Raw genomic sequence first — 26,833 nt, forward strand, 5'->3', positions numbered from 1 at the left:
GGACGACCTGGTCATTGGGCTCGAGACTGCCCATCAACTGGTGGTGATCGAGGACGTGTTAGAGATCCCCTTCCGTTGCGCTCTAGACTTGGAGGATTTGGTGGACATCGGGATCGCTATGGAGATCGTGAACTAGAGCGGGAGCGTGACCGTGACCGCTACATGGATTCACGCCGTGATCGTGATGTGGGACGATATAGCTATAGGGACCGCTTTGATGGTGGAGACAAGTATGAACCTCGTGATCACTATCCAATGGAGAGGTTTGTAGTTCTTTAATCTTTGGTCTAAATAAATTGGTTGTAACATTCTATTGGTTTTAGGAAAGTCATGAACTTGTGATGCATTAACAATGTAGATACGCACCACCTGGAGAGCGTTTGGTGATTGATAGGTATGGGATGCCTGAGCATCATCATCATCAACTTGAGAATGAATACCGCGGGAGAGAGAGAAGCTATGAGAGGGATAGATACGCGAGGGATACAAGTGATAGGTATGGAGCTATGGGACCATTACGCGATGAGGGAAGACCCTACAGAGGCAGACCAGGTCCTTATGACCGTCCTAGCCGAGCTGGAGGCCGACTTTCATCATATGAACGTTGGTAGTTTGTTTGGCAAATGTCAATGCTTCTGTTTTGGGAGTTAGGCCTATATCAGATAGAACTCGGTTATGCTTTTTTGTCGAATATTATGATTCTTGATCAGACTAAATAGTTTTGTGTTCAATGATCCTATTGATTCCCATTGAAACAGAGCTTTGCTTTAAGCTCACTCAGAACACAATTGAGTAAAACCTTGAAGTTGAAACTCAAGATTTGCCATACAAATTAACCAAAAAAAGGAGGAAACTTTGGGATTACAATGGAAGAAAAAAGAGTTACACTAGCAAGACAAAAAGGTTCTGCAATCTCAAATCTTCTNAATAAAACCGGAAGAAAAAAAAAAAAAAAAAAAAAAAAAAAAGAAAAATTGGTTTTTTACCGACTAAGTTCTCCGATGTAGAAATCTTCGATCATGTCAAAAACACGAGTGGCGTGTTGTGGTCCGAAGAAGCCATCAGTAGAATCATCGCCAGCATGAACTAGAATGGCGTCACCACCGGGATGCTCTTCAACATAGGACGTAACGTCATAGACTCTATCTTTGATTATGATCCAACAATCGTTCCTTTTGTTGTGTTCTGAGACTTCACTCTTGCTGTAACTCCTCTTAGGCTTTACGACATCTACAGGCTCATTACTAGATCTCTTCTTCTTGTCTTGATGATCTCCGTTTGATCTTCGCTTTCCTTGGATTAAGAACAATGCTGAGATTAGAAAACCCAGAAGCAATCCGATCACAGCTATCATCTTTTGGGGTTCGACAGAGGATGACAATTGGAGAGAGCGTGTTTGAGTAGATCCAGACTGATGATGACCCAAATAATGATTGATTGAATTAAGGAGGGGTTTGGAACGATGAGGGGTATAAAGGTCATAACACAACTTTTTTTCATTGTCTTCTTCCTAGAGAACCTTTCATCAGTGGTTGTCGAGGTTTCTAATCAGTTTTCCTCTGATGGGTTCTCTCACAAAGTCNTTTTTTTTTTTTTTTTTTTTTTTTTTTTTTTTTTTTTACAGATTTTGGATTTGGATTTAGACTATGAAGAGGAAGAGTTTACAAACAGAACAGAGTCTTGTTGTTGTTTGCAACTTTTTTTTTCTACCTCTTTGTAAAGGCTCAAATTTGACTATAATTATTATATACATACACCCAAATCTTGTAATGGCGATTGCATTTACCGTGTTAAGTTATCTTGTCACTAAAGTTGGGTTTGAATTTGAACCAACTTGTTAAAAAGACAAATCCATCAATCAACTAGGGGGGATAAGGCTTTTTTCAATTAGTTGTGTCATGTGTGTTTGATGTGGTTTTGATGTTTTGGTGTTTCAAGGATGCATATTTGGAAGAGCACGGAAATGGCCATTATCAATCCCAACTATTTTCCAAACACTTTTTTATACCTAAATTTCAATTTCAAACACTTTTTTATATCTAAACTTCAACACCCTGCAAATAACAACCTGAACTATATTAAAATTTAAATTTGCTATATAAAATATTGTCAATTTCAACCTCTGTTCAAACAATGTTAAATCAGAGTTTAACGATGTTGAGTCAGACGATCTGTGGCATCCACATGACGCTGGGAATGAGTAAAACTAAGTTGTTTTAGTCATTTTAGGTGTGTTATGGTAAGAAACAAAGTGTTTAACAAAAAAAATGGAGTATTGGAGTCTGTTTTCAGGTATGTTGTAAGATTTCATTTTTGGTTATTTTTTGCTACAAAATACCCAAAAATAATCAAATTGATGTAGTTTTGGTAAGTCTCAGTGCTATGTTGACGTCACGGACCGTCTAACTCAACATCATCAAACTCTAATTTAACACTGTTGGAACAGAAGTTGGAATTAACAACATTTTATATAGTTTAGGTAACAAATTGGAATTTTAATACAGTTTATACGTTCATGAATTTGTAACCTAAGCACTTGTATAGGTTCAAGAATTCAGCTGGCATTGACTCATGAAAAGCACAAACCCCACCAAAACCAAACCATGGTTTTAACCAAAACCCCATCTAAAATTGAGTAACACGCGACCACCAAAACCAATATCATTTATGATTAAATATTGTTACTAAGATAACACTATTATGAGTTTGCACGAAAAAAAATAAAAAAGATAACACTATTCTGTATAAAATCTAAATATATTGAATCTTATGAACATTGCATAGTGTAAATATTCATATATAATATTGTATGAATATAACATCTTTACCGAATTTGCTTTATTCATCAAAGCAAGTGCATCATATTATAGAAAATTCTCGACCAATCGATAAATGCATATATCTTATCTCACTTTCTATGATTATATAGCTAAACGGTTAAACTCGATTTGGAATCTAATAATATATTTAATAATGTATATCATATATTTTTTCTCAAACTCATTCGTTTCACATAATAAATGAGATGACAAAGATTTTAATTTAGTAATGTGCATTATTATCTTTTAAAGTTTAAGTATTTTATTTGTAAACATTTTTAACTACAATTCTTTCGTCATTATCTACGATGCACTCATTGCCATTGGATATCTATTTTTTCACTTTCTATTGGCTCATATATAACACATATTATACTGCAAATTAATTTTCAAGAAATATTATTATTATTTTCTCTTTAGTTATTATAATTCAATACTCTAACTGGGATTAAAAGCATTTGATTCAATTTATGAAATATCAGTTTTTTTTTTATCATATTATAAACTAATATTTCACTTTCAATTTTATATTTTCTATTAAAAATATTATAAATACAATTACATAAATTTTGTTTTATTTTACCATGAATTTAAATTTTACTTCCATTCTAAAACTCAATAACACATTTATGGTAAATTATATTAGTTTAAAAGAAAAGTTAAATTATATTATTACCACTAATTAAAAAATTATAGTATTGTTTTCTTATTTTGAATATTTCATTTATTTTACATAATTATTTTTTGTTTATTTAAACTTTCTATTAATTTATAAGTAATTATAAATATGCATTAAATGAATATTTTAAAATAAAAAATATAATGTTGCTTAAGTGGCAGAATGAGAATAGAAAAGTTAATAATATATATATTGGATACTCATCATTTTTTTGCCTATAAAAAAATAACCAAACAAAAGAAAATGAAATACCCAACTTTATGAAATTTTCTAATACCTTGTTGTAATATAAATTAGATAGTTTTCTGGTTCTAAAGTGAATGTGACTGTGTAATTCACAAAATAACGTAAAGAGATTAAAAAATTATTCACGAACAAACCATCTTTCTTCAAAGAGTGGACAAAAGTCACAAAACAGAAAAAGCTAAAATAAAAACCACAATGGAATTAAAAAAAGTGGTGTCTGCTGCTACTTGAAAAAGAATAATATAAACCAAAAAACACCATCTTCTCTCTCTCTCTCCTCGCCAGCTTCTTCTGCAAATTCGAAAGTTCGCATCTTGCTGTCACTCTTCACGAATCGAATCACGCCCTCTTATTCTTCTTCATCTCTATTTCGATCTATCTCGTTTCGTTGCTTGTTTTCTTCTCCACGATCTCAATCTCTCTCTACTTACATCACCAATCCTTAGGGAAGGGGGTTTAGGGTTTTGTATCGAGCTCGCATCTGTAGCTTCGTAGAAGCTTACTCCTCTTCTGGTTTTAGGCTAAATTCGAGGTGGGTTTTGCTAAAGTTCTGCTCTTTTTTAGGTTTTTGTTGTGTTTTTAATCGATTATGACTCTGATTGGTTAGCAAATTTAAGTAAATTTCATTTTAATAAAGTGGAAAGGGGTCTTGTTGTGTAGGTCACAAAATTACTCGGCTGTAGAGTGATGATTCCGATGGATAACTATTGCGTACCGAGTACTAGCACGACCGGTTTAGTGTTTTCAGCGAATTCGAACATGAATGCTTCCTCTGGATTCCACCTTACTGTAAATTCTCCGGCTTCCGTTACTGGACTCAAGCATGAAGCTTCTTTGGCTGTCGATTGGTCTGTTGAGGAACAGTATATATTGGAGAAAGGTCTTGCAAAGTAAGTGTTTTTTTTTTCTTTCTATGTTTTTAGAATGTGAAAGTTTTGCCTTTGCGTCTGTTCTTATGGATGTTTCAGTTTATGTTTTTTTCTAGTCTGCTTGAAACCTTTTGTCTTCTCTTTTGTAGATTTAAAGATGAACCACAGGTTACAAAGTATGTAAAGATCGCATCAACTTTACCAGATAAAAGTGTACGGGATGTAGCAATGAGATGTAAATGGATGACGGTAAGCTCCTAATGCATTGTCAAATAAGTTTCAGTTAGTGGTTTGCATTCATGAGTTCTTGGTTACGTCCTTTTGATTGGGTGATTAAAAAATAGGGAACCAACGTGGTGACACTAGTTTGGGTGTGTTTTTTGTTAAATATAATGTCCTATGGGAAAATTTCTTCTATATATATATATTTGGCTATAAGGTTGGCTAAAAGCTCTATTTCTCTGTTGATGAAAAGACACCTTACCATATCATAAAAGTTTTCTAAAGTATGGGTAAGAGTGTGCTGACGATGGATCTGGCTTTCTGTTAGCTCTGGTGGAGTCATGTCGGAACTTGATTTGACCCGAAAGCTTGATTTGCTCTCTGTAGTTACCCTGAAACTAATATCCTTGAACTTTTAGACTTTCTGAAGTTTATTTCGACATGTTAGTGTTAGATTCGCATAATAAAACAGATTATAGTCTCGAATATTACCTAGGCTTATCCTTACTGTCTATATCCTGTGATAACTATGAAGTTGGGCTGAAGAAGCGGATTACATATTTTATGAGTTTGAGTTGTACATGCAGATATATGACTCATTCAAGTATTACCCCTTTTAATGTATAGAATAAATGCTAGTTTTCTATTATTTATCTTTCAAATACTTAAATCCATGTCTTTACGTTTTTCTTCGCTAAGAATATTCATTTTTGCAGCAAAAACGGAGAAAAGGTGAAGAACATTGTGCCGGCACTAAGGTCAACTATAGAAAGGTATGTTTGCCTAACAAAACCCTAGGGTATGTCTTCTTTTGTAACTAAATAAACAAATGAGCGTAAATGGCTTAGGTTATTGGCTGCAAATGGATTCTTGTTCAAACAGATATAAACTTTAACTGATTATCTCTTAATTTAGGTGGTGGATTTACCCCCAAAACTGAACATGTTCTCCACCGTGCCGCAACAAAATGCTACATATGCCATGAGCAATATGTGCCAGAGTCCACGCATGCATTTTGAAGGTTAGTACTATTTGGGTCATAGTATTGTCGGCATCATTGTCTTCTCTTCTCTTCTGCAATGGATATAACTAGAAAGAAGAACGACAATGTGCATCTTATCTGGAATTTCAATTTGTGGTTCATCTTGTTGCTGTCTGAATCTACATTATCGATGTTGGAGTGTTCTTGGACTCTCTTTATAACTGTCTCATCTCAGCTGCTGTACCATATAAAAAAAGAAAACTCAATCTTGCTAGCTAGATAGATACCATTTTCTCAACTGCCCCACATTTTTAGGTTTCGTATAAGTTTCAAACTCTTGTTTTCTTAGGTTTAAATGATGCGGTTATGGAACGTCTACGACAGAATACTCAAGCTTTCAGTCAAATTTCTTCAAACCTTTCTGCAAGCAAGGTAATTGATTTGTGTTTTTGTATTCGCAATTCTACGTGGGTGAATAAGATTTAAATGCTAATTGGTAGGCAAAGATTGGCATGAGCAGGAAATTGACTAAAAGATCGTAGATTATAGTTTTCACATGCACAGTCGTTGTCCTTTCGCTATTGAAATTCCTATCCTGTCTGACATTCTATTTTCTGCAATACAGCCACAGGATAACACCAGTCTGTTTTATCTGGCAAAAAATAACATCAGTGCCATCTTGAATGAGTATGTGGATCAATAGCATGTTAGATCAATAATGATACGTTTTTTCTGTAGTCTGTCTTTGTCTTGTTTATAAAAGCTTGATTTACTTAACTCTTACTTAACATTGCTGTAGCATGAAGGAGATGCCTGGTATCATAAGCCGGATGCCACCTCTGCCGGTTTCAATTAACAATGATCTTGCAAGCAGTTTAATGATGAGTACTACACAGGTATGCAATCTTGCATCCTCTCTGAACGTTATTTGGATAAGACCGTTAAAGGTATGATGTTCCTGAATATTAAGGGGATTAAAAACCTCAAACGCTTGCCTACCACATTCACTCCCAAAAGTTGGATTCTAATACTTTATGGGACTGTGATCTTGTACAAGAACATTGCTTTAGATCTTGTCCATCTGGATGAACTATGGATAACTTTACTGTAACATTTAATTCACTCCAGTTTTGATGTTAAAATATATAATGTTTTTATCTGTCTCAGCAGAGATCTTATATCATTCCTTCAAGCGTCTATCTGAAGAAGGAGCCAAGAAACTGATGGGGAAGGAAACTGGATTTTGACCAATGCTAAAGGAGATAGCACAAGAAGCTGGTTAATGGCAGTTGTTCGACGTTACCCAGACTGAAAGATGATGGTTGGTCAACTGCTGAACCCTCTTGCAAACACACAAGATTGAACAAGATGGGACCTCTTGTGGAAATCCTTTGTGCTGTTGGCTAATATTAACACACTGAACTGAATCGCAGGCTAGTCAAAAATCCGTATTGCAAAATCCTTTTATGTCTCCACAACTGATTATTTTTCCGGTGCCAAAATGCTTTGGTGATCAATCCAAGATAGGAATTCGTTGCACAGATCCGTGTTAGAGTTGGTTGTATAGAATAGCCGTTTCTGTATGGTTTAGATGAGAGTTATTTGAAGTTTGTATCAAGAACACATATTTGTAAGGTTTGGTCTTCAGAGGCACTTCCTATTTACTGTACTTCTCAGTTTAGCTGCCATATGATATGACTCCTCTTTTTCCGTGGGCTGTGATCATATTTGTCTCAGTTCAGACAAATTTGTCTTAATGATTTAAGAGGTGATGTAATGTTTTTTTATTTATAGAGACTGGTCGCAAGATATAAGATGCATATAAAATGATACAATATACTAAAGACTCTGAAACATCCAACACAAACTCTCAACATATTATTTTTGCGGTTTGGCTAGACAAATTCATGCGGTTTTATGAAGTTTTCCAAGCAGACAATGGTGGAGTGTCGGAATTCTTGAAGGTGGATACTGTGGCCATGTATCTTTCTCCTTTCACAGACTGGTTGGGCAAGGGACTCGAGCTCAGACATCTCTTCAGGGGTAAGTTTCACAGATAAAGCTTTAATGTTCTTGTTGAGGTTTTCAATCTTAGTGGTTCCTGGAATGGGGCAAACATCACCTCCCTGGTGATGAACCCATGCAAGGGCTAGTTGTGCGGCAGAGCATCCTTTCTTCTCAGACATTGCACAAACTTTCTCGAAGAGAATCTTGTTGTGGTCTAAGTTTTCCTGTTGGAATCTTGGTAGAGTCTACAATAAAGAAACACAGATGAGCACAGTATATATACCTAAGGTTCATCAATCAAGTGCTTCAATGCAAATAACAGTAGTTGCCTTTCTGAAGTCATCATTATCCATATTCTCAACAAGTTTGGGTCTTGATGCTAAGAAGCCTCTTCCTAGAGGGCTATAAGCTACAATTCCAATCCCAAGTTCCCTGGTAGTATATATATATATATATATATATATATATAAGGAAATCTATATATAATAGCAAACCCACTTTTTTGTGTCAACTTTTAATCCAACGGATGAGATTAGTTACAGTTTTAATCCAACGGTTTAAAATTATTAATCGTGTCTTTTCGTCGCACCCCCATCTTTCAAAAATCACACATCTTAGTCTTTGCATCTCTTTGTTGTACCTCCTGGTTTCAAAAATCACATCCATTAATTTTTACACCTTTTAAATCACACCTCCTTAGTCTTTGCATCTCTTTGTTGTACCTCTTGGTTTCAAAAATCACATCCATTAATTTTTACACCTTTTAAATCACACCTCTTAGTCTTTGCATCTCTTTGTTGTACCTTCTGGTTTCAAAAATCACATCCATTAATTTTTACACCTTTTAAATCACACCTCCTTAGTCTTTGCATCTCTTTGTTGTACCTCCTGGTTTCAAAAATCACATCCATTAATTTTTACACCTTTTAATTTCACACCTCTATGTGTTACACCTCTTTGTTGTACCTCCATGTTTCACATCTATTAATTTTTACACCTTTACATTTCACACCTCTATGTCTTACACCTCTTTGTTTATTATATATAAACTTTTCTTGACTACATAAACAAGTTTCGAAAAAAAAAATTCTGAGTACTAAAGAATTGTATTATTGAAGTATTTTTTTAACTTTCAAGCATCAATCTCTAATTCAAGGTAATTTAATATTTTTGCTGCGAATGACCTGTAGTGTTTCTCGGTTAGATTATTATTACTGTTAGTCGACACTATTAAGTTCATACATTAATCTTATTTTTGTTAACTTTTAGTCTCTTCAAAATTTTTAGCCTTTCCGGTTTTTATGTTTTTGCATGGCTAATGTTATTAAGTACGTGTGCCATATTTTTTGCATGGCTAATGTTTTTGATTCTCAATGTGCAGATTTTATTTTTTGACTTTTTGGAAAAACCAATACCAAGATACGAGAGGCATGATGATATGCAGTGATGCTGGAGCTACGGATAAGCCAAATTTTTTTAACAAACATGGTATAATTATAATTTTATATATGTTCTTATTTTAACCCTTTTTTTTCTAACAAACATGGTATAAATGTTAATTTTTTTTCCATTAGATGTTCATGATCCAGGTTAGTTTGCATTTTTTGTAAATAAAGTTTTTAAAAATTTTAGTTGAATTATAATTTCTTATACTTTCTGGGTATCAAACATTTTGATAATATATTGAAATATTACAAATGAGCATGGAAATAGAGAGCTTGTGACAACACAAAATCAAATTCTATAAAGCGTAAGCACGACCAAATGACAAGTCAAGTTAGAAAGAAAAGATCTACTAAAGGTAACTTATTTAGTCTTTGATGACTTTCTAATCTGTATATACAACTTTTTAAAAACATAATGTATAACAGTCACTTTTAGAGTGATCTGGAATCTGCCAAAAAAAAGAAAATGCAAGAAATTTATAAAATTAGTGTTTAGCCTAAAGAAGAGAACATCAAAAGGTGAGATATTATTATCACCTGTTTCACCACATCGACTTTGTTTTCGCTGTCGTTTATTGAAGAACATGATGGTACCGATTCATAGACATAAGTGGGAAATCAAATAGAGGGGGATGCAGCCTGGATGGAGAGCAGTCGACACGGTGGAATGGGATGGATTGGGAGAGACCAACATAAAATCCTATGTTCTATATTTTATTAATTTTCTGACTTTTTTAGTTTAATTGAATTACTTTGATTGAATAGCTGATGAGTGTACAAGTTTTTGTCTATATGCATTCTTAGTCTGTTACGTCTTGGATTTTTTTTCTTTTCCAAAGAGGAATATGTGATTTGAAGCAAATATTACAAATCCATGTATCAAATGTGTTAGTAGGAAATAAGGCAATCAAGATTAACCCATTAAAAGGGAGGAAAGAAGGGGGTCTTTTGAGGGAAAACGTGAGACCAATATGCATGTAACTGTGGAAAGCATTATAGCCAAATATATATCTCTAAAAGTTGTAGCTGAAGAATGTGAGTTACTCTATACTAACCAATTAGGTTTGATTGGTCGGTCATATAAAACTTGGTTTTGTACATATCTAAAAGTGAGAGAAAAAAACATCCACAAGCATAAGTGAAATTTTATATATGGTTAAAAGTAATGTTCATAGTAAATCATTTGTATACAAACTCCACTTGCTTACAGCATCGGAATATTGATTGTGATTTGTGAATCAGTAATCTATGGAAAGAGAAATCGCGTATCAAAGTGAAGGGGAAACAAAACTCAATCCAGCCATCTACTCCGATCCCAATCTTCGACCTTCCTTCGACAAGTGGCATTTAGTATTTTCTCGATACAGTAAATAAACCAAGAGATAAGCAGCCTCATATGTATTTCGATTGATAATGATCAACAACAAAGACAATTTCTAATAGCGAATTAAGAAAGGATACCAATATATAGCACCATATGGTCGGAGACAAACATAAATGAAATTTTATATATGGTTAAAAGTATTGTTCATAGTAAATCAAGCTCTAAAAAAAGCTCACTTTTGTGTGTGACAACATAAAATATAATAACATTGAAATGAATTTTTGGCTTTTTAATCAGCAGAAAGTAATAGCAAGAAGTGAAAATGATCAAATTGATTGAGAAAAGAAAGAATTTAGGATGAATTACAAATGTTAAATTTCAATTTAGGATTTCACCTCCCCTTGCGGCAACGCACGGGTCGCTTTCCTAGTATTAATAAAAGAAACATGTAAAGAAAGAGGACAGTTATGTCTGATTCTGCTTTCTCACACCTGCAGGTAGGAATGATGTCTTCTTCCGCATCTCTCGACCATAAGGACCATTCTATTTGCACCGCGGTTATCGGGTGAACAGCATGTGCCCTTCTGATAGTTGAAGCTGAAGCTTCAGACAATCCGATATACTTTACTTTACCTTCTTCCACTAGCTTCTTCAGTTCTCCCATCTTGAAATACATAGACAAAGAAACTATTAGTTTAATCATATCCGGAGCCAAACACAAACTTGGAAACATTGAAACCATGTCATGAAGGAAGGTGAGGTTTACAGTGATTTCGATAGGTACACGAGTATCGACACGATGCTGATAATAAAGATCAATGCAAGCAACATCTAGCCGCTTCAAACTAGCCTCACAAGCAGCCCTAACATAAGCAGGATCTCCTCTTATCTCTGTTTCCCCCTCTACTATAAAGAACCCAAATTTGGTCGCAAGCTCCACTTTCTCCCTCACCCCATCTTTCAAAGCCTGACAAAGAATATTAAATTCCAACATAATCATTTCTACAAAATTTCTCATACAAAATCTTGTTGTGACTAAAGATAACAAACAAAAATATCTTTGACCTTTCCGAGGAGCAACTCGTTGGTCTCAGGACCGTACATGTCAGAGGTGTCAAAGAAAGTAACGCCTGAACGAATAGCGTGATGAAGGAGAACGATGGCTTCAGTTTGTGGCTTGGGTGCACCGTAGCGAGCAGATAGGGCCATGCAACCAAGGCCTTGCGCCGATACCTCAAGGCCTTGGCTTCCTAACTTCATCCTCCTCACTCTGCAAGCCTCTGCCATGAATCTCTTTCACACCTTTCTCTCTCGCTATCTCTCTCTCTTGTAGAGTTTAAGAGTTGAGTGGAGTGGTTGTTGAAGTTGGGTTGATGAGTGGTGTGACTAAAAAACTCTTAGATTTCCACTTTCTTTTCCAAAAGCGCTTTTACTCCCTATTTAATACTTAAGAAGTTAATGATCTTTCTAGTCTTACATGAGAACTATGCGTATGTGTATTTAAACCAAAAGAACAAAAATACGTACGTGTCTGAGTGATCTTCAAAGATGTGTCCTCATTAAGTGTTAAGTAGTCTTCAAGTAATACTAGATGATTTCTTTTTTATGGTCTTGAGTCAACAATTCATATCTTCTTGAGTAGGCAAGTTTTGTCTCGTTAGGTAGTTTTTATCTTACATGTAAGTCTTTTCTTTAGTAATACTTGGCAAGTTTTATCTTGTCTCATTGGCATTAAATGTTTAAATCCAAACCTAAGCCAAGTGGGACGTATTAAGTTCAAACCATGGTGATGGGTTCACTAAGAGTCTAAGACTATGCAGAGAAAGGTCACAGACTCACGGTAAAAAGATGGGTAGAAAATAATAGTATAATATTGGATACATAGATTATCTTTTGAGAGCATAACCCCTGTGATATTTGGGGATCCCCTATGCATAGTTTCTACACTCAGAACACGAAATATAAACTCAGAACATACTCTCTTCTGCGGTTTGGCTAGTGTTAGAGTTCTTAAAGGTTGGCATTGTGGCCATCTATCTCTGTCCCTTCACAAACTCTGGTTGGGTTATGGTCAGCAAAAATCAGTAGTTTCCTTTCTGAAGTCATTATTGTCCAGATTCTCAACAAGCTTGGGTCCGGATGCAGAGAAGCCTCTTCCTAGAGGGCTATAAGCTAAAATTCTAATCCCAAGTTCCCTGAAGTACTAAAAGAGAGAATATGAAAGAAAAAAAAACATATGAATAAGGACAGAGTATTGGCTGATTTTGCCTTCTCACACCTGCAGGTAGGAATAATATCATCTTCCACGTCTCTCGACCACAAGGATCATTCCATCTGCACAGCATTTATCGGGTGAACAACATGTGCTCTTCTGATAGTTGAAGCTGAAGCTTCAGACAAACCGATATACTTTACTTTACCTTCTTCCACTAGTTTCTTCAATTCTCCCATCTTGGAATTTGCAGACAAATAAACTATTACATTCAGGAATGAGGAATGAGTGACCCACAGGAAAGAAATATAGTCTTCCATCTATTTTCTTGGATCCTACTCATATCCCAATGTATGAAGACATTTTTCATTTGGGGAATTCTATAATCTATGCAAAAGTTTATCCTTGGGATATAATGTGCAACTGTTGCCACTTGCAAGCAAAGGCTCCAAATCACTGGCTGGCTCTCTCCTTTAGATCTATGGAAGGAGGTGAAATGTTCAAATATGATGGGATCACTCATTTATTGGCATTAGGTGACTAAATCATGCTTATATATTAGTCACTGAGGCTATGCAGAGACTAGTCAAAGTATATAGGATGAGAAGAAATAATATACTCTTTACATAAATCATCCTTTGATCAGAGCCACCTTAAACTCTTATAACCATCTGTTTGGCCAGAGAAACTATCAGGTATTTTAGGCAGCATTCCAAGAAGACAATGGTGGAGTGTCGGAGTTCTTGAAGGTTGGCACTGTGGCCATGTATCTTTCTCCTTTCACAGACTCTGGTTGAGCAATGGACTCGAGCTCAGAAATCTCTTCGGGAGTGAGTTTTACTGATAAAGCTCCAATGTTCTGGTTGAGGTTTTCGATCTTAGTGGTTCCTGGAATGGGGCAAACATCATCTCCCTGGTGGTGAACCCATGCCAGGGCTAGTTGTCCAGGAGTGCACCCTTCTCAGACATCGCACATACTTTCTCATAGAGAATCTTGTTGTGGTTTAAGTTTTCTTGTTGGAATCTTGGTAGGGCCTGCAATAATTGAGTTTGTATAAAGTCATTTGATTTACTACCATAGGCTATTTAAGGCTCATCAACAAACAAATCATACAAAGCCTATATGCTTGCCTTTCTGAAGTCATCATTGTCCATATCCTCAACAAGCTTGGGTCCAGATGCAAAGAAACCTCGTCCTAGAGGACAGTAAGCAGCAATACCTATCCCAAGTTCCCTGAAGAAGGAAAGAGATTATGAAGTTACATGACTGATGGATAGAGCATCATGAAATTGAGGAGAAATATGAATACCTGCAAATAGGGACGATTTCTTCTTCCACGTCTCTCGTCCACAAAGACCATTCTAACTGCACGGCAGTAATTGGGTGAACAGCATGTGCTCTTCTGATAGTTGAGGCAGAGGCTTCAGACAAACCAATGTACTTTATTTTACCCTCTTCAACCAGCTTCTTCAATTCTCCCATCTTAGAATTGAAAAACAAAAAAAATTGTAAAGTTTAGCAAGAGGTGCCGGCTTTCTATAAGGTCAAGAAGTTTGGCAAACAAACTAGAGAGCTCGAAACCAACCCGTAAGGAGTCTAGTCAAACGAAAAATCATTAGGGGAGATGATAAAGATCACACATTGGAAGGAAAAATGACTACCCTATCCGTAGAAGCTGGATTTTTAATATAATAAGTAGATGACAGAACCTCAAATTTAAAGATCATATAGAGTAACCTAAATTTAGCAGAAAACATCATATCCAAAACCTATCTTCTTCAACTCAATTAGTCCGAACATATACCAAGCCAAAGATGCGAAGCTCACTGAGATAAACTCAAACACCCCTGAAGTATTGAACTATGTAACTTCCAAAAGTAAGAAGGCTTACAGTGATTTCGATAGGGACACGAGTATCTACACGATGCTGATAATAAAGATCAATGCAAGCAACATCAAAGCCGCTTCAAACTAGCCTCACAAGCAGCCCTAACATAAGCAGGATCTCCCTTTATCTCTCTCTTCCCCCTCTACAGAACTGATTCCAAATTTGGTCGCAAGCTCCATCTTCTCCCTCACCCCATCCTTGAGAGCCTAACAAATTTTAAAAAAATCGTTCTTTATTGCCCAATTTAACCAATCAAATGAAACAAGATCAAATCGCAGATTTTGGGGGATTTCGAAAAATCAAACCTTTCCGAGGAGAACTTCGTTGGTCTCAGGGCCATACATATCGGAGGTGTCAAAGAAAGTAACGCCGGAGTGAATAGCGTGGTGGAGGAGAGCGATGGCGTCAGTTTCCGGCTTTGAAGCACCGTAATGACCTGTGAGGCCCATGCAACCAAGTCCTTGCACCGATACCTCGAAGCCTTGGCTTCCCAGCTTAATCCTCTTCACTCCGGCAGTCGTCGCCATAGATTACTGTAACACCTCTCTCTATCTCTTTTTACAGAGAATTTTGAATTGAGTGGAGTGCTGATGTGATGACGATGGATCACTAAAAGTTAAAATCCTGGTTTAATTAAACCAATGATTTAAACCAAAAGAAACCAGCAACATTTTATTTAACCAAAGATAACCATGGATTTAAGAGCTGGGTTAGCCTTAGCTTGTAAGAGGTACAGAACAGATCTTTCTGATAGAGATTTGGTCAAAATGTAATGAAATGTTAATTTGAAGAACTTAGGGAACTCTATACAATAGTTTAAATCTTCAAGGCATTAACACTGATACGATGGGATCACTCGACTAAACTCCTGATACTAAGCCAGGTGGGATTTATAAATAATTAAGACTATGCAGAGAATGGTAGAGCAGAAGGTATTAACAGAATGTCAGAATCTATCCGCACCATCTGAATTTGGTGTCATCCTCACTCTTTCTCCTTGTGTTGGTCTTCAAGAACTGTCTCACTGCTTCTTCGTTAACTTTGAACATAAATGTTATTCCTCTGATCTGCAAAACTTGGGAGTTTGGTTATAGAAAGATGCATAAACAGTTACACACACTTGTACAAAGCATAAGCTTGTGCTTACATCAATTGAACTACACGATGTGAGGGTTACAATCTGTCCTGGATCGATTTTTTCTCCATTTACAAGGATATGTTGCTTTCCAAGGTTCTTTAGAGAGAATGATCCGTTGTTCTCTAGCTTAACCAATGCCTTTGTAAAAAATATGGAGAAAGAAAAGTATAGCACATTAGCAACTAATTAGCAAGGTGGTGATAGGAACTTAATAGTGAACGAGTTTTAATTTGGAAAGAGGATCACCTGACGCCGAGATATCTTGCTCCTATAATTATATTTACCCAAGTCAATGTCAACATTCAAGCCATCAGATGATCTCCCAATAATCACCTATGAAAAATAAATGATCATATGTCATGTAACTAAGAGGACTTGATACGGCATGATAACATCAAGACAGAAGAAACTGATTTGTCTAACATACCTCGTGTTTTCTGACAAAATGCTTTGAATGACGACAATGCAGGACAGCAATTGCCCCATGAAACATAATTGCTCTCCGCAATGAAGTTCTTGTGCACTGTTCCAATCCAATTAATGCATGTCTTGGGTGCTTAGACGTGTTCCATTCTAGGTATCATGAAGCGAAACCATAATTGAGATAACTATAGTTTGAGAGAGACATGCATAACTGTATTTCTTTACAATCCTTTTGGATGCAACAGTGTTAACTAGTTACATGATTGACTGGACATCAAAAGCCATATGGTTTACCTTCCCTGTTGAAGCATGAATCTGAATCATCTGGGACTAGATTCAGTTTGTGAATCTGGAGATAGTTTCATGTGATGTCAGAAATCCGAAAATACATTAAAGGATAATTTGTGACATGCTAGTGTAAAGAGTAGTCAGGGGTTTACCATTGCATCAATGTCAATCTCATCTTCACCATCCACTTCTTCCTGATATAGAGTTGATGGGGTTTGAGCAAGTTCTGCGTACTTGTCCTCAGAGCTATTAACATTTACATCTAACTGTTCACCCAAAGATCTACAGGCATCTGAGCTATCTTCCATTAGAGGCAAGTTTCTGACTGCAGCTATAGAGCCACAAACTGACCAGGGCCTACTAGGTCTTTCAAGAGTTTTTGTTAAAGGTAATGGAGAGACTTCAAGACCAATATTATCATCATGACCGTTGTACTCACAGTCAATCTGATGAAGTGAACAGGTTTCTGGCAAATTGCTTTCCCAACCATTAGGAGGAACAATGCAGAGCGGTACTGGTTCATACGGCATAAGCTCATCATCATCAATGCACATTAGCTCCATAGACCCCTGCATGTTGATGACATCTCCACAACTAAACTCATTTGCAGCTGAATTATCGCCATCATTCTCGAAGATATCAGAACTGCATGGGACTACTGGATCTTCTTTGCTGACACAGCACTCCAAAATATCATCACAATCCCCAGGGACACATAATATATGATCTTCTTTCCGTTCAGAATGGAAGAGAGAGGTGTCATTGCTATGACTAAACCTTGCACCATTCTCATCAGGAGATAACAACAAGATAGAATTCAAAGTTTCTGAAGAACACTTACTAACCAGAGTTCCCTCATCCTCATCAGACCATACAGACAGAAATTTCCATCCGGTGAACAAATCACTGTCGTCTAGAACATGTTCTGATATAACATCAAATTCAGAACATTCAGATAGGTCTGTGTCACTGCCACAGCAGCATTCGTCTACAACCAAACCCTCATCTAAAGGATTATCCCCAAGATTTTCAAACCAGAAGTCACTTTCACCATCAACACCTATCTGTGCATTACTATCTAACTCCAGAAACATATCATCATCATCATCATCATCATCATCATTTACATACTTGTGCCTACAAGTTCTCTTTCTCATGACACAAAAGAGGCTTTCAACTTTTCTTTTTGGATTTGAACTCTCTGATGTTTCATCTTCACCAGGAATTATTTTGACAGAACCATCCTGTCATTGTGACACAAAGACTAAATCAGAAAAAAGGGTTTTGTGCAAATAAGGGCAAAAAAGCTTGTTCAACCACGGAGTTGTTAATCTACTGAAGAGGATGTATCATTTTAGGGTTTCGTGTAGCAGAAATTGACTAAAAAAATCCTAAATTGGGATGATGATAACATCAAATACGCAACACAGAGATAAGGAAATGTATTAGATGAAAAGACGGAGAGCGAGACGCACGACGTGGTTCTTATTGACGAAGAGATGCTGAGATTCTCGAAGACCTTCCATTGTTGAACTGGAAGAGAAGAGCTTGGTTTATGCTTTCTTCTTAAACCGAAGGAGAAGAGCTGAGACTGTCTGTATACTATTTGACTATTGAGTGGAGTTGGGTTGATGAATGGTTGGTACAATTCTAACATTCCCAATCCCGGTTTAGTTAAACCAAAAGAAATCAACCAAGTTTAACTAAACCGAAATTGAGTTTTTAGTATTATACCATTAAAATCTCTATATAGGTAATTAAGGAAACAGAAGTAATTTAAATTGGTAATTAATCTCCATCAATTCCATCCTTTTGCTCCCTGACCCTGGAGATATTTATAAACTGTCTACGCTCGTGAGGAGAAAACAAAAACTGTGTACGCTTCATAAGTGTTTCCATGATTTTGTGGATCAAACATCGGCTTTACAAGGCTGTAACACTATAAAGAAGTTCTCACTTGACCTTAGTCGAATATATAACGATAGTATCCTTGAGTGCAAGTTATAGATAGTCTTTCTTTCTTTATAGAGTTTGGTTACAAAGTATGAAATGTAAACTGAAGTTTTCACTTGGGGAACTCTATACATTATTTATTCTTCAAGCCATTATTATAGTTTTGGGTTTCCCTTGGGGAACTCTATACATTATTTATTCTTCAAGCCATTATTATAGTTTTGGGTTTCCCTGGGAGTGAACTCACCATAATCGACTCCCTCGAAGACACATCTCGTTTATTACCTTGATATGGCTGACATATGTTAGACCAGTTCAATTTCATGAACCCACCACAACCATAAAAACTTCAGCGGTTTTAAGCGGCTTTCCAAGAAGACAATGGTGGTGTCTCCGAGTTCTTAAAAGTGGGCATCATAGCCGTGTATCTTTCTCCTTTCACAAAACCTGGTTGGGCAATGGCCTCAAGCTCAGTCATCTCTTCGGGTGTGAGTTTCACTGATAAAGCTCCAATGTTCTGGTTGAGGTTTTCGATCTTAGTGGTTCCTGGGATGGGACAAACATCATCTCCCTGGTGGTGAACCCATGCAAGAGCTAGTTGTGCAGGAGTGCATCCTTTCTTTTCCGAGATTGCACAAACTTTCTCATAAACGATCTTGTTGTTGTCTAAGTTTTCCTCTTGGAATCTTGGTAGAGCCTGCAGTAATTGATTTTGTATAAAGTCCTTTGATTAATCCACAGCTGAGCTAAGGCTCAATAACAAATAAGTCACAAATTCTATATACTTGCCTTTCTGAAGTCATCCTTGTCTAAGTTTNCTATACATTATTTATTCTTCAAGCCATTATTATAGTTTTGGGTTTCCCTGGGAGTGAACTCACCATAATCGACTCCCTCGAAGACACATCTCGTTTATTACCTTGATATGGCTGACATATGTTAGACCAGTTCAATTTCATGAACCCACCACAACCATAAAAACTTCAGCGGTTTTAAGCGGCTTTCCAAGAAGACAATGGTGGTGTCTCCGAGTTCTTAAAAGTGGGCATCATAGCCGTGTATCTTTCTCCTTTCACAAAACCTGGTTGGGCAATGGCCTCAAGCTCAGTCATCTCTTCGGGTGTGAGTTTCACTGATAAAGCTCCAATGTTCTGGTTGAGGTTTTCGATCTTAGTGGTTCCTGGGATGGGACAAACATCATCTCCCTGGTGGTGAACCCATGCAAGAGCTAGTTGTGCAGGAGTGCATCCTTTCTTTTCCGAGATTGCACAAACTTTCTCATAAACGATCTTGTTGTTGTCTAAGTTTTCCTCTTGGAATCTTGGTAGAGCCTGCAGTAATTGATTTTGTATAAAGTCCTTTGATTAATCCACAGCTGAGCTAAGGCTCAATAACAAATAAGTCACAAATTCTATATACTTGCCTTTCTGAAGTCATCCTTGTCTAAGTTTTCAACAAGCTTGGGTCCAGATGCAAAGAAACCTCGTCCTAGAGGACTGTAAGCAACAATCCCTATCCCAAGTTCCCTGAAGAAGGAAAGAGATTATGAAGAAGTTACATGATTGATAGATAGAGCATTATGAAATTGAGGACGAAATATGAATACCTGCAGGTCGGAATGATTTCTTCTTCCACATCTCTCGTCCACAAGGACCATTCTAACTGTACGGCAGTAATTGGGTGAACAGCATGTGCTCTTCTGATAGATGAGGCACAGGCTTCAGACAAACCAACGTACTTTATCTTACCCTCTTCAACCAGCTTCTTCAGTTCTCCCATCTTGGCATTGACAAACAAAAAAAAATGGTCAAGTTGAGCAAAAGATGCCAGCTTTCTATAAAGGTCAGGAATTAGAACCAGAAACAACCGTAACAGAGTCTCTGCAAAAGAAAAATCCTAAGAGCAGATGATAAAACACTTTAAGTGACTAAATGACTAATAAGCCTAAAGAGCACCATATCTTCACAGGCTGGCTTTAAATTAGGAGAGCACTTATAGATGAAAATAGATGAGAAAGCCTCAGGTTCGTTCAGTTAAAGATCATTTCACCAATCATTGTTCTTCGTGAATAAGCTAGCAACTTCAAAGCAGGAAACATCATCTCCAATCTATTGTCTTCGACCCTATTAGTCCGATATACAAAGACAAGACGTAAAGCTCACTGAGATTTCTCTTGAAAGTAGTGAACTATATAACTCCCATTTCATCAGAAAGTTGCAAAACCAGGAAGGAAGATTGACAAGAAGAGGGGCTTACAGTGATTTCAATAGGGACACGAGTATCAATCCGATGCTGATAATAGAGATCAATGCAGGCAACATCTAGCCGCTTTAAACTGGCCTCACAAGCAGCCCTCACATAGGCGGGATCCCCTCTCACCTCCCTCTTTCCCTCTGCATAGCTGATTCCAAATTTGGTCGCAAGTTCAACTTTTTCTCTCATCCCATCCTTGAGTGCCTGACAAAAAAAAAATCCGAACTTTCTCAACATCGAAATCATTCCAACATCTCAACGAATCAAAAGGGCCAATTCCCATATCTAAAATCGTTCTAAACTCAAATCAAAGATCGAACCTTGATAGCTGAAAGTCAAATATCAAATCGAAGATCGAGGAAGGGAATGATAAAAATCGAACCTTGCTGAGGAGAACCTCGTTGGTCTCAGGACCGTAAATGTCAGAGGTGTCAAGAAAAGTGACACCGGAGTGAATAGCATGGTGGATGAGAGCGATGGCCTCTGTTTCCGGCTTGGGAGCACCGTAGAAAGCAGAGAGGCCCATACAACCAAGGCCTTGCGCTGAAACCTCAAGACCTTGGCTTCCTAGTTTCATCCTCCTCACTCCACAAGTCGCCATGAATCTCTATCACAGCTGTGTCTCTCTCTCTCTCTCTCTCTCTCTGTCTCTTCGTTTCTCTATGTGAGTCTTGTAGAGGCTGTATGAGTCTGAGTGGGAGTTGTTGTTGAGGTTTGGTGGGTCTGAATGGTGTGATGATGATGATGAAGAAAAAAAAGCCGTGTGTCGCTTTTTTGGCAGGTTTGGTGCACTCTCTTACGAAAACAAAATTGAACTTGTTAACCAAAATAGTCAGATACTATGTCTGACCAAATTATTTAACTAGCGAGAAATAATCTTCAAAATTTATAATAATCATGAAGAGAGGTTATTATATATTTCTATTTAAGATGTGATACTTTATTATATTTAACTGGTCAACTTAAACTTTCTACCTCCATTAAATTAAAGTAAATCAAATGACATAGTATGATTTATTTTTGTAAAACTACTTTTTTTTCTTTAGTTTTGTAACAAAATATGTGAACAACATGCCAATTTGCCAGACTTTTATGCATCCAATATGTGCAATGAAACCCATACCCTTTTTGATAGACAACCCAAAAAAGAATGACCATCCTCTCACTCTTTTTCCTAGACAAACTTCCTTAACTTGTAATGTTTGATTGGTGGAGACCCATATATGAAGAAGCCCGGTCACTATAACTATAAATGGTGGAAGCAGGTTCAAATTCTTCGTAAATCTAATATTACTCGACCATTATGTGATTCTTGCAAGAACCGTTGTCAAGGGAATGTATATATATAGGATAGGCAACCGCATAGCATGTTCCGTGAAATGTTTTTTTTAAACTCTGTATCCTTCTCAAAATAAAGTGACATTATCTGTTCTTCAGTTTGACTTCTTGATCTGTTAATGTAATAAAAAAAAATATAAAAACTTTATTCTTTCGAAGGCACTGAATCTTTCTTATTGCAAACTCGCACACACACCTTCGGGACGATATGATAACAATTTGGCCAAAGTGCATAACCTTTCAAACAAGTTATCAAACATGTATTTTATGTTGCTTTCCAAGAAGACAGTGGTGGAGTCTCTGAGTCCTTGTAAGTAACCATGTTGTTGTCATACCGTTCTCCTTTCACGGATTCTGGTTGAGCAATGGCTTCAAGCTCAACCATCTCTTCAGGAGTGAGCTTCACGGATAAAGCTCCAATGTTTTGGTTCAAGTTTTGGATCTTAGAGGTTCCTGGAATGGGACAAACATCGTCTCCTTGGTGGTGAAACCCACGCGAGAGCTAGTTGTGCAGGAGTACAGCTTTTCTTTGTCGCCATCGCTTGGACTTTCTCGTATAGAATCTTGTTGTTGTCTAGATTCTCCTGTTGGAATCTCGGTAGACCCTGTGACAGAGCAATATCAAAAAAACATTAACATACTAATATGACTACAATGCATGGAATGTGATCCAAAGAAATCAAGTACAGTGTTGAGTTACGGAACAGAGAACTGAATCAATCAAGTACTTGCCTTTCGATAGTCATCTTGGTCCAGATTCTCGACAAGCTTGGGTCCGGATGCGAAGAAGCCTCTTCCTAGAGGGCTATAAGCTACAATTCCAATCCCGAGTTCCCTAGAGAAAATAAAGGAGACAGGTTATAGAACTAGTAAGCATGTAAACGAAGAGGAAAGTAATTATCTCACACCTGCAGGTAGGAATGATATCATTTTCCACGTCTCTTGACCATAAAGACCATTCTATCTGCACAGCGGTTAGCGGATGAACAGCATGTGCTCTTCTGATAGTTGAAGCTGAAGCTTCGGACAAACCAATATACTTTACTTTACCTTCTTCGACTAGCTTCTTCAGTGCTCCCATCTTCACCCAAACCATAAGTTCAACAGCAACATAGAGCAAACCAAATTATAAAGAAACCAAAAACAGAACAAAAAACAGAGCATTATGGAATTTTTGGTGTTGTATGAGATACATAAGTAGCACATAAGTAGCACTGTACGCAAGTTGGATTAGATATTAAAACATGAAGCCATACCGTGACTTCGATGGGAAGAGTTGTATCAATTCGATGCTGGTAATAAAGATCAATAGAGGCAACCCCAAGACGCTTCAAACTTGCATCACAAGCAAACCTCACATACTCTGGATCACCCCTGAAACCAAATTTCCCATCTTCAGAAGTAGTGATCCCAAATTTTGTTGCTAACTCCACTTTCTCCCTCAACCCATCTTTCAAAGCCTGCCACCAAAAACAAAACAAAAAACAAAGCTTGATGATTGATAATAACCCTAAACCAGCATAAACCCTAGTTCTAGTGGCTGATTTGGTTACCTTTCCCAGGAGCAGCTCGTTTGTCTCGGGCCCGTAGATGTCAGAGGTATCGAGGAAAGTGACGCCGGCGTTGATGGCGTGAAGGAGGAGAGCGACGGCGTTAGTCTCAGGTGTCGGAGCACCGTAGAAGGCGGAGAGACCCATGCAGCCAAGTCCCTGAGCGGAAACCTCAAGGCCTTGCCTTCCAAGCTTTATTCTCCTCACTCTGCAAGCTTCCTCTGCCATTGATGAATCAAATCTTTAGAAGATTTAAGAAAAATATATGTTTTAGTGAATTGAGAAAGCAGATTCGAGTGAGAATTTATAGGGGAGTGGAGTGGAGTGGAAGATAAAACAACGATCACCGCCTCGCCATTACTGACAGTGTTCTAGAGTTTTTGATTAAGTCAAATAAAGAAAGCAAAGTGGACAAAATACAAAATTGTAGTCTTCATTTGTATGTTTTATTTTTATTATAAAAAAAATTGTTAAATGATCCAAAGGAATATAAAAAAATTCTATAAACTTTGACGTCATTGGTGATTTCATATCAACACTAATCATCCTTATGTTTTCCAAAATCATTTAAGTACGTACGTTCTTTTGGAATTTTTAATTTGGACCGCTCCAAGAAGATTCAAACAAAGACAGTAGTTGGAATCATGATTAGCTATATAAAATTTGTTGTCTCTTTTGGGACGTTTTGCAATGAGTTATGTGATTTATAACGGATTGAATAAATTTCTCATGAGATTCAAATGAAACTATACTGATTGTAAAAACAAGGATGCTCGAGTAGTCATCTCACTTCCCTCTTATTCCATCCAAATCTCAATGATCTTTTAACTAGGGATCACAGGTCAACAGAGATAAAAAGACAAATAGATGAAACCGAGTATAAATTTTTTGAAAACTTGCACTTTCCAGTTTCAGTTCTGAAGCCATAAAATTGAATAATTGATCACAAAGAAAAATATATAAAAAGCTCTCACCATGCCTTTGTTCTTTATATAGATTACACACAAACCAAATTCATTAGTTCATTCGAAAATCGAACGTACGATTCTTATGCCTATGCAAAAAAGTCTTTAATCTTCAGGAGTGATTAAAAAGGGGAAAATAAAAACAAGATGATATATTAATGCATGGATGAATGAGTCATTCAACAAACTGTACTAGTAAGAGCATGCACTAAAAGGTTTGGCTCATTTGATGTGAACACATTGTCAAACCACTCGAGCGTCCCCCAAATTTCTCCATTCTGGCGTTTTTCAATCGCAATTTCCGCACACCAAATCAGTTTCTCCTTATCAACAGACACATACTCCACCCACAAAATCGCCATTTTTCCACAATGATCAGCCAATTTAACTTTTTCATAACAAATAGGCAAGCTAGGCAGTCCTTCCAAACCCTTCAAAGTTTTCCATACTCTTTCTTTCGGATTAAACCAACAGATCCCACAATCACCACCAAAAGAGTAGAAAACGTTCTCTATCACACAATAAGATAATGACCATCCCCATCTCAAGTTCATGGATAAGTCTGCCGACCTCCATCTACTTTTATGCAGCTTGTAAGTCACATTTTTTGCCTCAGACCTCACATAGATGGTTCCTTCATACCTTGCACTTCGGTAATAAGAGCCTCCGCATATCTCCTCGCTAGGGATCTGTAAGAACTCCCAAGTTTGGGTTTTCGTATCAAAAACCTCCATCCAGTTCGTTGAATCGATATTGTCACAACCTCCATTTACATATATTTTCCCATCGAAGGTGCAAGCAGATGGGCACATGCGGGCCACCAACATGCTTGGAGCCTCACGCCATGTGTGAGAACAAGAGTTCATGACCATAACTGTAGACGAAGCATTATTATTTATTCCTCCAGCAATGACATAGATACTAGGACCAACCACTGCAACACTAGGAAGGGATATAGAGTAAGATTTGGGTGATGAAATCGGGACCAAAACTTTTCTGGAGCTATTTGGTCTCTGGCAGAGAATGAACCAACATAATAGTTGGGAATCGGTACCGAAACGCAAGCACACATAGAGAGAACTCTCGGCCCGGCCCAAGAGGGTTCGAGTTTGGTAAAGCTCTGTTGAAGCAATGAGAGTGCGAAATCTCTTACAGACTAAGGAGAGAGTTGGGTAGTGGATTCTTGAGACGCAAGCTAAGCACTTTAAGAGCACATCATCAGGAAGAATCATATCTCTTTGAATGGCTGGCTCTTCTCCATGGTTCATGGTTGTGTTTAAGGTTTCTTATCTTTCAAAAAAAATTAAAATTATCTAAAACAAAGAAAAATTTATAGGGGTGCAATTACATAAATATGGAACACTAGAAAATATCCCACGCGTCACGTTGCTTTAAGATATATATAGTAAAATATGATAAATATATGAAAACATTTTAGCTGCTTTAAATACTTTGAATTTTTATATTAAACTCTAAAAAATGATATAGTAAAATTTGAGAAATCTATATTAAAATGTTTAGCTGCTTTAAATACATCGATTATTTTATAGTAATAAACTAGAAAATATCCCACGCGTCGTGTGGCTTTTAAATTGATATAGTAAAATATAATAAATATATATATGAAAAATGTTTAGTTTCTTTAAATTCATTGACTTTTTTTTATTAAACTATAAAAATATCCCACTTGTTCTGTGGGTTTAAATATGACATAATAAAAAAATATGATAAGTATATATTAAAAAAATTTTAGCTGCTTTACATACATTGTCCATTTTATATTAAATAAATTTATCATTTCTATTAAATAATTATTTTTCATGACAAATTTGCTATATCAAAAAAACTGCAAAGGTATATAAGTTTATATCATAATGAATTGTCAAATGCAGCATAAGACTATAAATCTTTGTTAAAAATGATGATTAAAATAAACAGACAACACAAATGAAGATTTATAAAAAGATGACTTGGGAATATGTATTTATAAGTATAGTATCACACTTTGCCTTGTATATGTAAGGGCCAATTCTAACATAATTAAAGACAACTTTAATACAAAAATAACTATATTAATTTATATTAGTATTTTAAAATATGTTAGATATGCTAGAAAACAAAATTGAATTGAAGAACGAATGTTTCATTTGCATTGTAGATTAAAATTAATATAACTAATAGAAAATATTATTAAATATTTCTAATAATATAACACCCATAAAAAGTAAAAA

The 26,833-nt window shown here is 36.5% G+C and overlaps 7 protein-coding genes and 2 pseudogenes across 10 annotated transcripts in view; 2 read left to right on the forward strand and 7 right to left on the reverse strand.

Annotated features, from left to right (window-relative positions):
• The window catches only part of LOC104752731 (glycine-rich RNA-binding protein RZ1B-like), a 3,815-nt gene extending 3,001 nt beyond the window's left edge, over nucleotides 1-814 (forward strand). Inside the window, exons 5-6 of the mRNA XM_019237864.1 lie at nucleotides 5-263; nucleotides 359-814. Of these exons, the coding sequence (XP_019093409.1) occupies nucleotides 5-263; nucleotides 359-611 (512 nt within the window). The 3' untranslated portion in view covers nucleotides 612-814. The remainder of the gene's footprint in view (nucleotides 1-4; nucleotides 264-358) is intronic.
• Nucleotides 975-1,575, reverse strand: LOC104752732 (cytochrome B5-like protein). Its single transcript, XM_010474945.2, has one exon. The coding sequence runs from the start codon at nucleotides 1,352-1,354 to the stop codon at nucleotides 983-985; it is 372 nt and encodes a 123-aa protein (XP_010473247.1). The 5' UTR covers nucleotides 1,355-1,575; the 3' UTR covers nucleotides 975-982.
• On the forward strand, nucleotides 3,940-7,608 carry LOC104752733. Of its 2 annotated transcripts, none has more exons than XM_010474946.2 (9): nucleotides 3,940-4,276; nucleotides 4,405-4,634; nucleotides 4,763-4,862; nucleotides 5,552-5,608; nucleotides 5,751-5,856; nucleotides 6,167-6,249; nucleotides 6,443-6,504; nucleotides 6,617-6,713; nucleotides 6,985-7,608. In XM_010474946.2, the coding sequence occupies exons 2-9, from the start codon at nucleotides 4,432-4,434 to the stop codon at nucleotides 7,039-7,041; spliced, it is 765 nt and encodes a 254-aa protein (XP_010473248.1). In that variant the 5' UTR covers nucleotides 3,940-4,276; nucleotides 4,405-4,431; the 3' UTR covers nucleotides 7,042-7,608. The 2 variants fall into 2 exon arrangements, with proteins under 2 accessions (XP_010473248.1, XP_010473249.1); XM_010474947.2 differs by having other exon boundaries at nucleotides 3,941-4,276; nucleotides 6,988-7,608.
• Nucleotides 10,908-12,015, reverse strand: LOC104752734 (probable aldo-keto reductase 2). Its single transcript, XM_019238632.1, has 3 exons — nucleotides 11,659-12,015; nucleotides 11,360-11,560; nucleotides 10,908-11,257 (listed from the first exon to the last, which is right to left on the reverse strand). The coding sequence occupies exons 1-3, from the start codon at nucleotides 11,878-11,880 to the stop codon at nucleotides 10,985-10,987; spliced, it is 696 nt and encodes a 231-aa protein (XP_019094177.1). The 5' UTR covers nucleotides 11,881-12,015; the 3' UTR covers nucleotides 10,908-10,984.
• LOC104752737 lies at nucleotides 13,113-15,350 on the reverse strand (annotated as a pseudogene).
• Nucleotides 15,424-18,145, reverse strand: LOC104752736. Of its 2 annotated transcripts, none has more exons than XM_019238631.1 (7): nucleotides 18,019-18,145; nucleotides 16,696-17,787; nucleotides 16,550-16,604; nucleotides 16,260-16,405; nucleotides 16,079-16,165; nucleotides 15,842-15,970; nucleotides 15,424-15,761 (listed from the first exon to the last, which is right to left on the reverse strand). In XM_019238631.1, the coding sequence occupies exons 1-7, from the start codon at nucleotides 18,067-18,069 to the stop codon at nucleotides 15,648-15,650; spliced, it is 1,674 nt and encodes a 557-aa protein (XP_019094176.1). In that variant the 5' UTR covers nucleotides 18,070-18,145; the 3' UTR covers nucleotides 15,424-15,647. The 2 variants fall into 2 exon arrangements, with proteins under 2 accessions (XP_019094176.1, XP_010473252.1); XM_010474950.2 differs by having other exon boundaries at nucleotides 15,660-15,769.
• Nucleotides 18,534-21,505, reverse strand: LOC104752739 (probable aldo-keto reductase 4). Of its 2 annotated transcripts, XM_019238359.1 has the most exons (6): nucleotides 21,132-21,505; nucleotides 20,753-20,953; nucleotides 20,103-20,275; nucleotides 19,916-20,022; nucleotides 19,573-19,577; nucleotides 18,534-19,220 (listed from the first exon to the last, which is right to left on the reverse strand). In XM_019238359.1, the coding sequence occupies exons 1-6, from the start codon at nucleotides 21,348-21,350 to the stop codon at nucleotides 18,855-18,857; spliced, it is 1,071 nt and encodes a 356-aa protein (XP_019093904.1). In that variant the 5' UTR covers nucleotides 21,351-21,505; the 3' UTR covers nucleotides 18,534-18,854. The 2 variants fall into 2 exon arrangements, with proteins under 2 accessions (XP_019093904.1, XP_010473254.1); XM_010474952.2 differs by lacking the exon at nucleotides 18,534-19,220 and having other exon boundaries at nucleotides 19,385-19,827; nucleotides 19,920-20,022; nucleotides 21,132-21,498.
• On the reverse strand, nucleotides 22,210-24,005 carry LOC104752740 (annotated as a pseudogene).
• LOC104754096 (F-box/kelch-repeat protein At4g23580-like) lies at nucleotides 24,782-25,878 on the reverse strand. The gene is made up of 2 exons (XM_010476253.2): nucleotides 25,673-25,878; nucleotides 24,782-25,615 (listed from the first exon to the last, which is right to left on the reverse strand). Exons 1-2 carry the CDS (start codon nucleotides 25,868-25,870, stop codon nucleotides 24,782-24,784), a joined length of 1,032 nt encoding a protein of 343 aa, XP_010474555.1. The 5' UTR covers nucleotides 25,871-25,878.

This window comes from Camelina sativa, chromosome 16, assembly GCF_000633955.1.
Source record: "Camelina sativa cultivar DH55 chromosome 16, Cs, whole genome shotgun sequence".
Taxonomy (NCBI): Eukaryota; Viridiplantae; Streptophyta; class Magnoliopsida; order Brassicales; family Brassicaceae; genus Camelina; species Camelina sativa.

What these genes read in the sequence shown, in the direction of transcription:
- LOC104752732 (XM_010474945.2), bottom strand. Translation starts at nt 1,354, where the DNA reads ATGATAGCTGTGATCGGATTGCTTCTGGGTTTTCTAATCTCAGCATTG.
- LOC104752733 (XM_010474946.2), top strand. Translation starts at nt 4,432, where the DNA reads ATGATTCCGATGGATAACTATTGCGTACCGAGTACTAGCACGACCGGT. An exon ending in TTGGAGAAAGGTCTTGCAAA is followed by an intron (nt 4,635 to 4,762) that starts GTAAGTGTTTTT and finishes TCTCTTTTGTAG; the next exon opens with ATTTAAAGATGAACCACAGG. An exon ending in TAATGATGAGTACTACACAG is followed by an intron (nt 6,714 to 6,984) that starts GTATGCAATCTT and finishes TATCTGTCTCAG; the next exon opens with CAGAGATCTTATATCATTCC.
- LOC104752734 (XM_019238632.1), bottom strand. Translation starts at nt 11,880, where the DNA reads ATGGCAGAGGCTTGCAGAGTGAGGAGGATGAAGTTAGGAAGCCAAGGC. An exon ending in ACGAGTTGCTCCTCGGAAAG is followed by an intron (nt 11,561 to 11,658) that starts GTCAAAGATATT and finishes ATTCTTTGTCAG; the next exon opens with GCTTTGAAAGATGGGGTGAG. An exon ending in GTGTACCTATCGAAATCACT is followed by an intron (nt 11,258 to 11,359) that starts GTAAACCTCACC and finishes ATGTATTTCAAG; the next exon opens with ATGGGAGAACTGAAGAAGCT.
- LOC104752736 (XM_019238631.1), bottom strand. Translation starts at nt 18,069, where the DNA reads ATGGAAGGTCTTCGAGAATCTCAGCATCTCTTCGTCAATAAGAACCAC. An exon ending in TCGTCAATAAGAACCACGTC is followed by an intron (nt 17,788 to 18,018) that starts GTGCGTCTCGCT and finishes TCACAATGACAG; the next exon opens with GATGGTTCTGTCAAAATAAT. An exon ending in TTCATGCTTCAACAGGGAAG is followed by an intron (nt 16,406 to 16,549) that starts GTAAACCATATG and finishes CATGATACCTAG; the next exon opens with AATGGAACACGTCTAAGCAC.
- LOC104752739 (XM_019238359.1), bottom strand. Translation starts at nt 21,350, where the DNA reads ATGGCGACTTGTGGAGTGAGGAGGATGAAACTAGGAAGCCAAGGTCTT. An exon ending in ACGAGGTTCTCCTCAGCAAG is followed by an intron (nt 20,954 to 21,131) that starts GTTCGATTTTTA and finishes TTTTTTTGTCAG; the next exon opens with GCACTCAAGGATGGGATGAG. An exon ending in GAAATCATTCCGACCTGCAG is followed by an intron (nt 20,023 to 20,102) that starts GTATTCATATTT and finishes TTCCTTCTTCAG; the next exon opens with GGAACTTGGGATAGGGATTG.
- LOC104754096 (XM_010476253.2), bottom strand. Translation starts at nt 25,870, where the DNA reads ATGAACCATGGAGAAGAGCCAGCCATTCAAAGAGATATGATTCTTCCT. An exon ending in GGGCCGAGAGTTCTCTCTAT is followed by an intron (nt 25,616 to 25,672) that starts GTGTGCTTGCGT and finishes ATTCTCTGCCAG; the next exon opens with AGACCAAATAGCTCCAGAAA.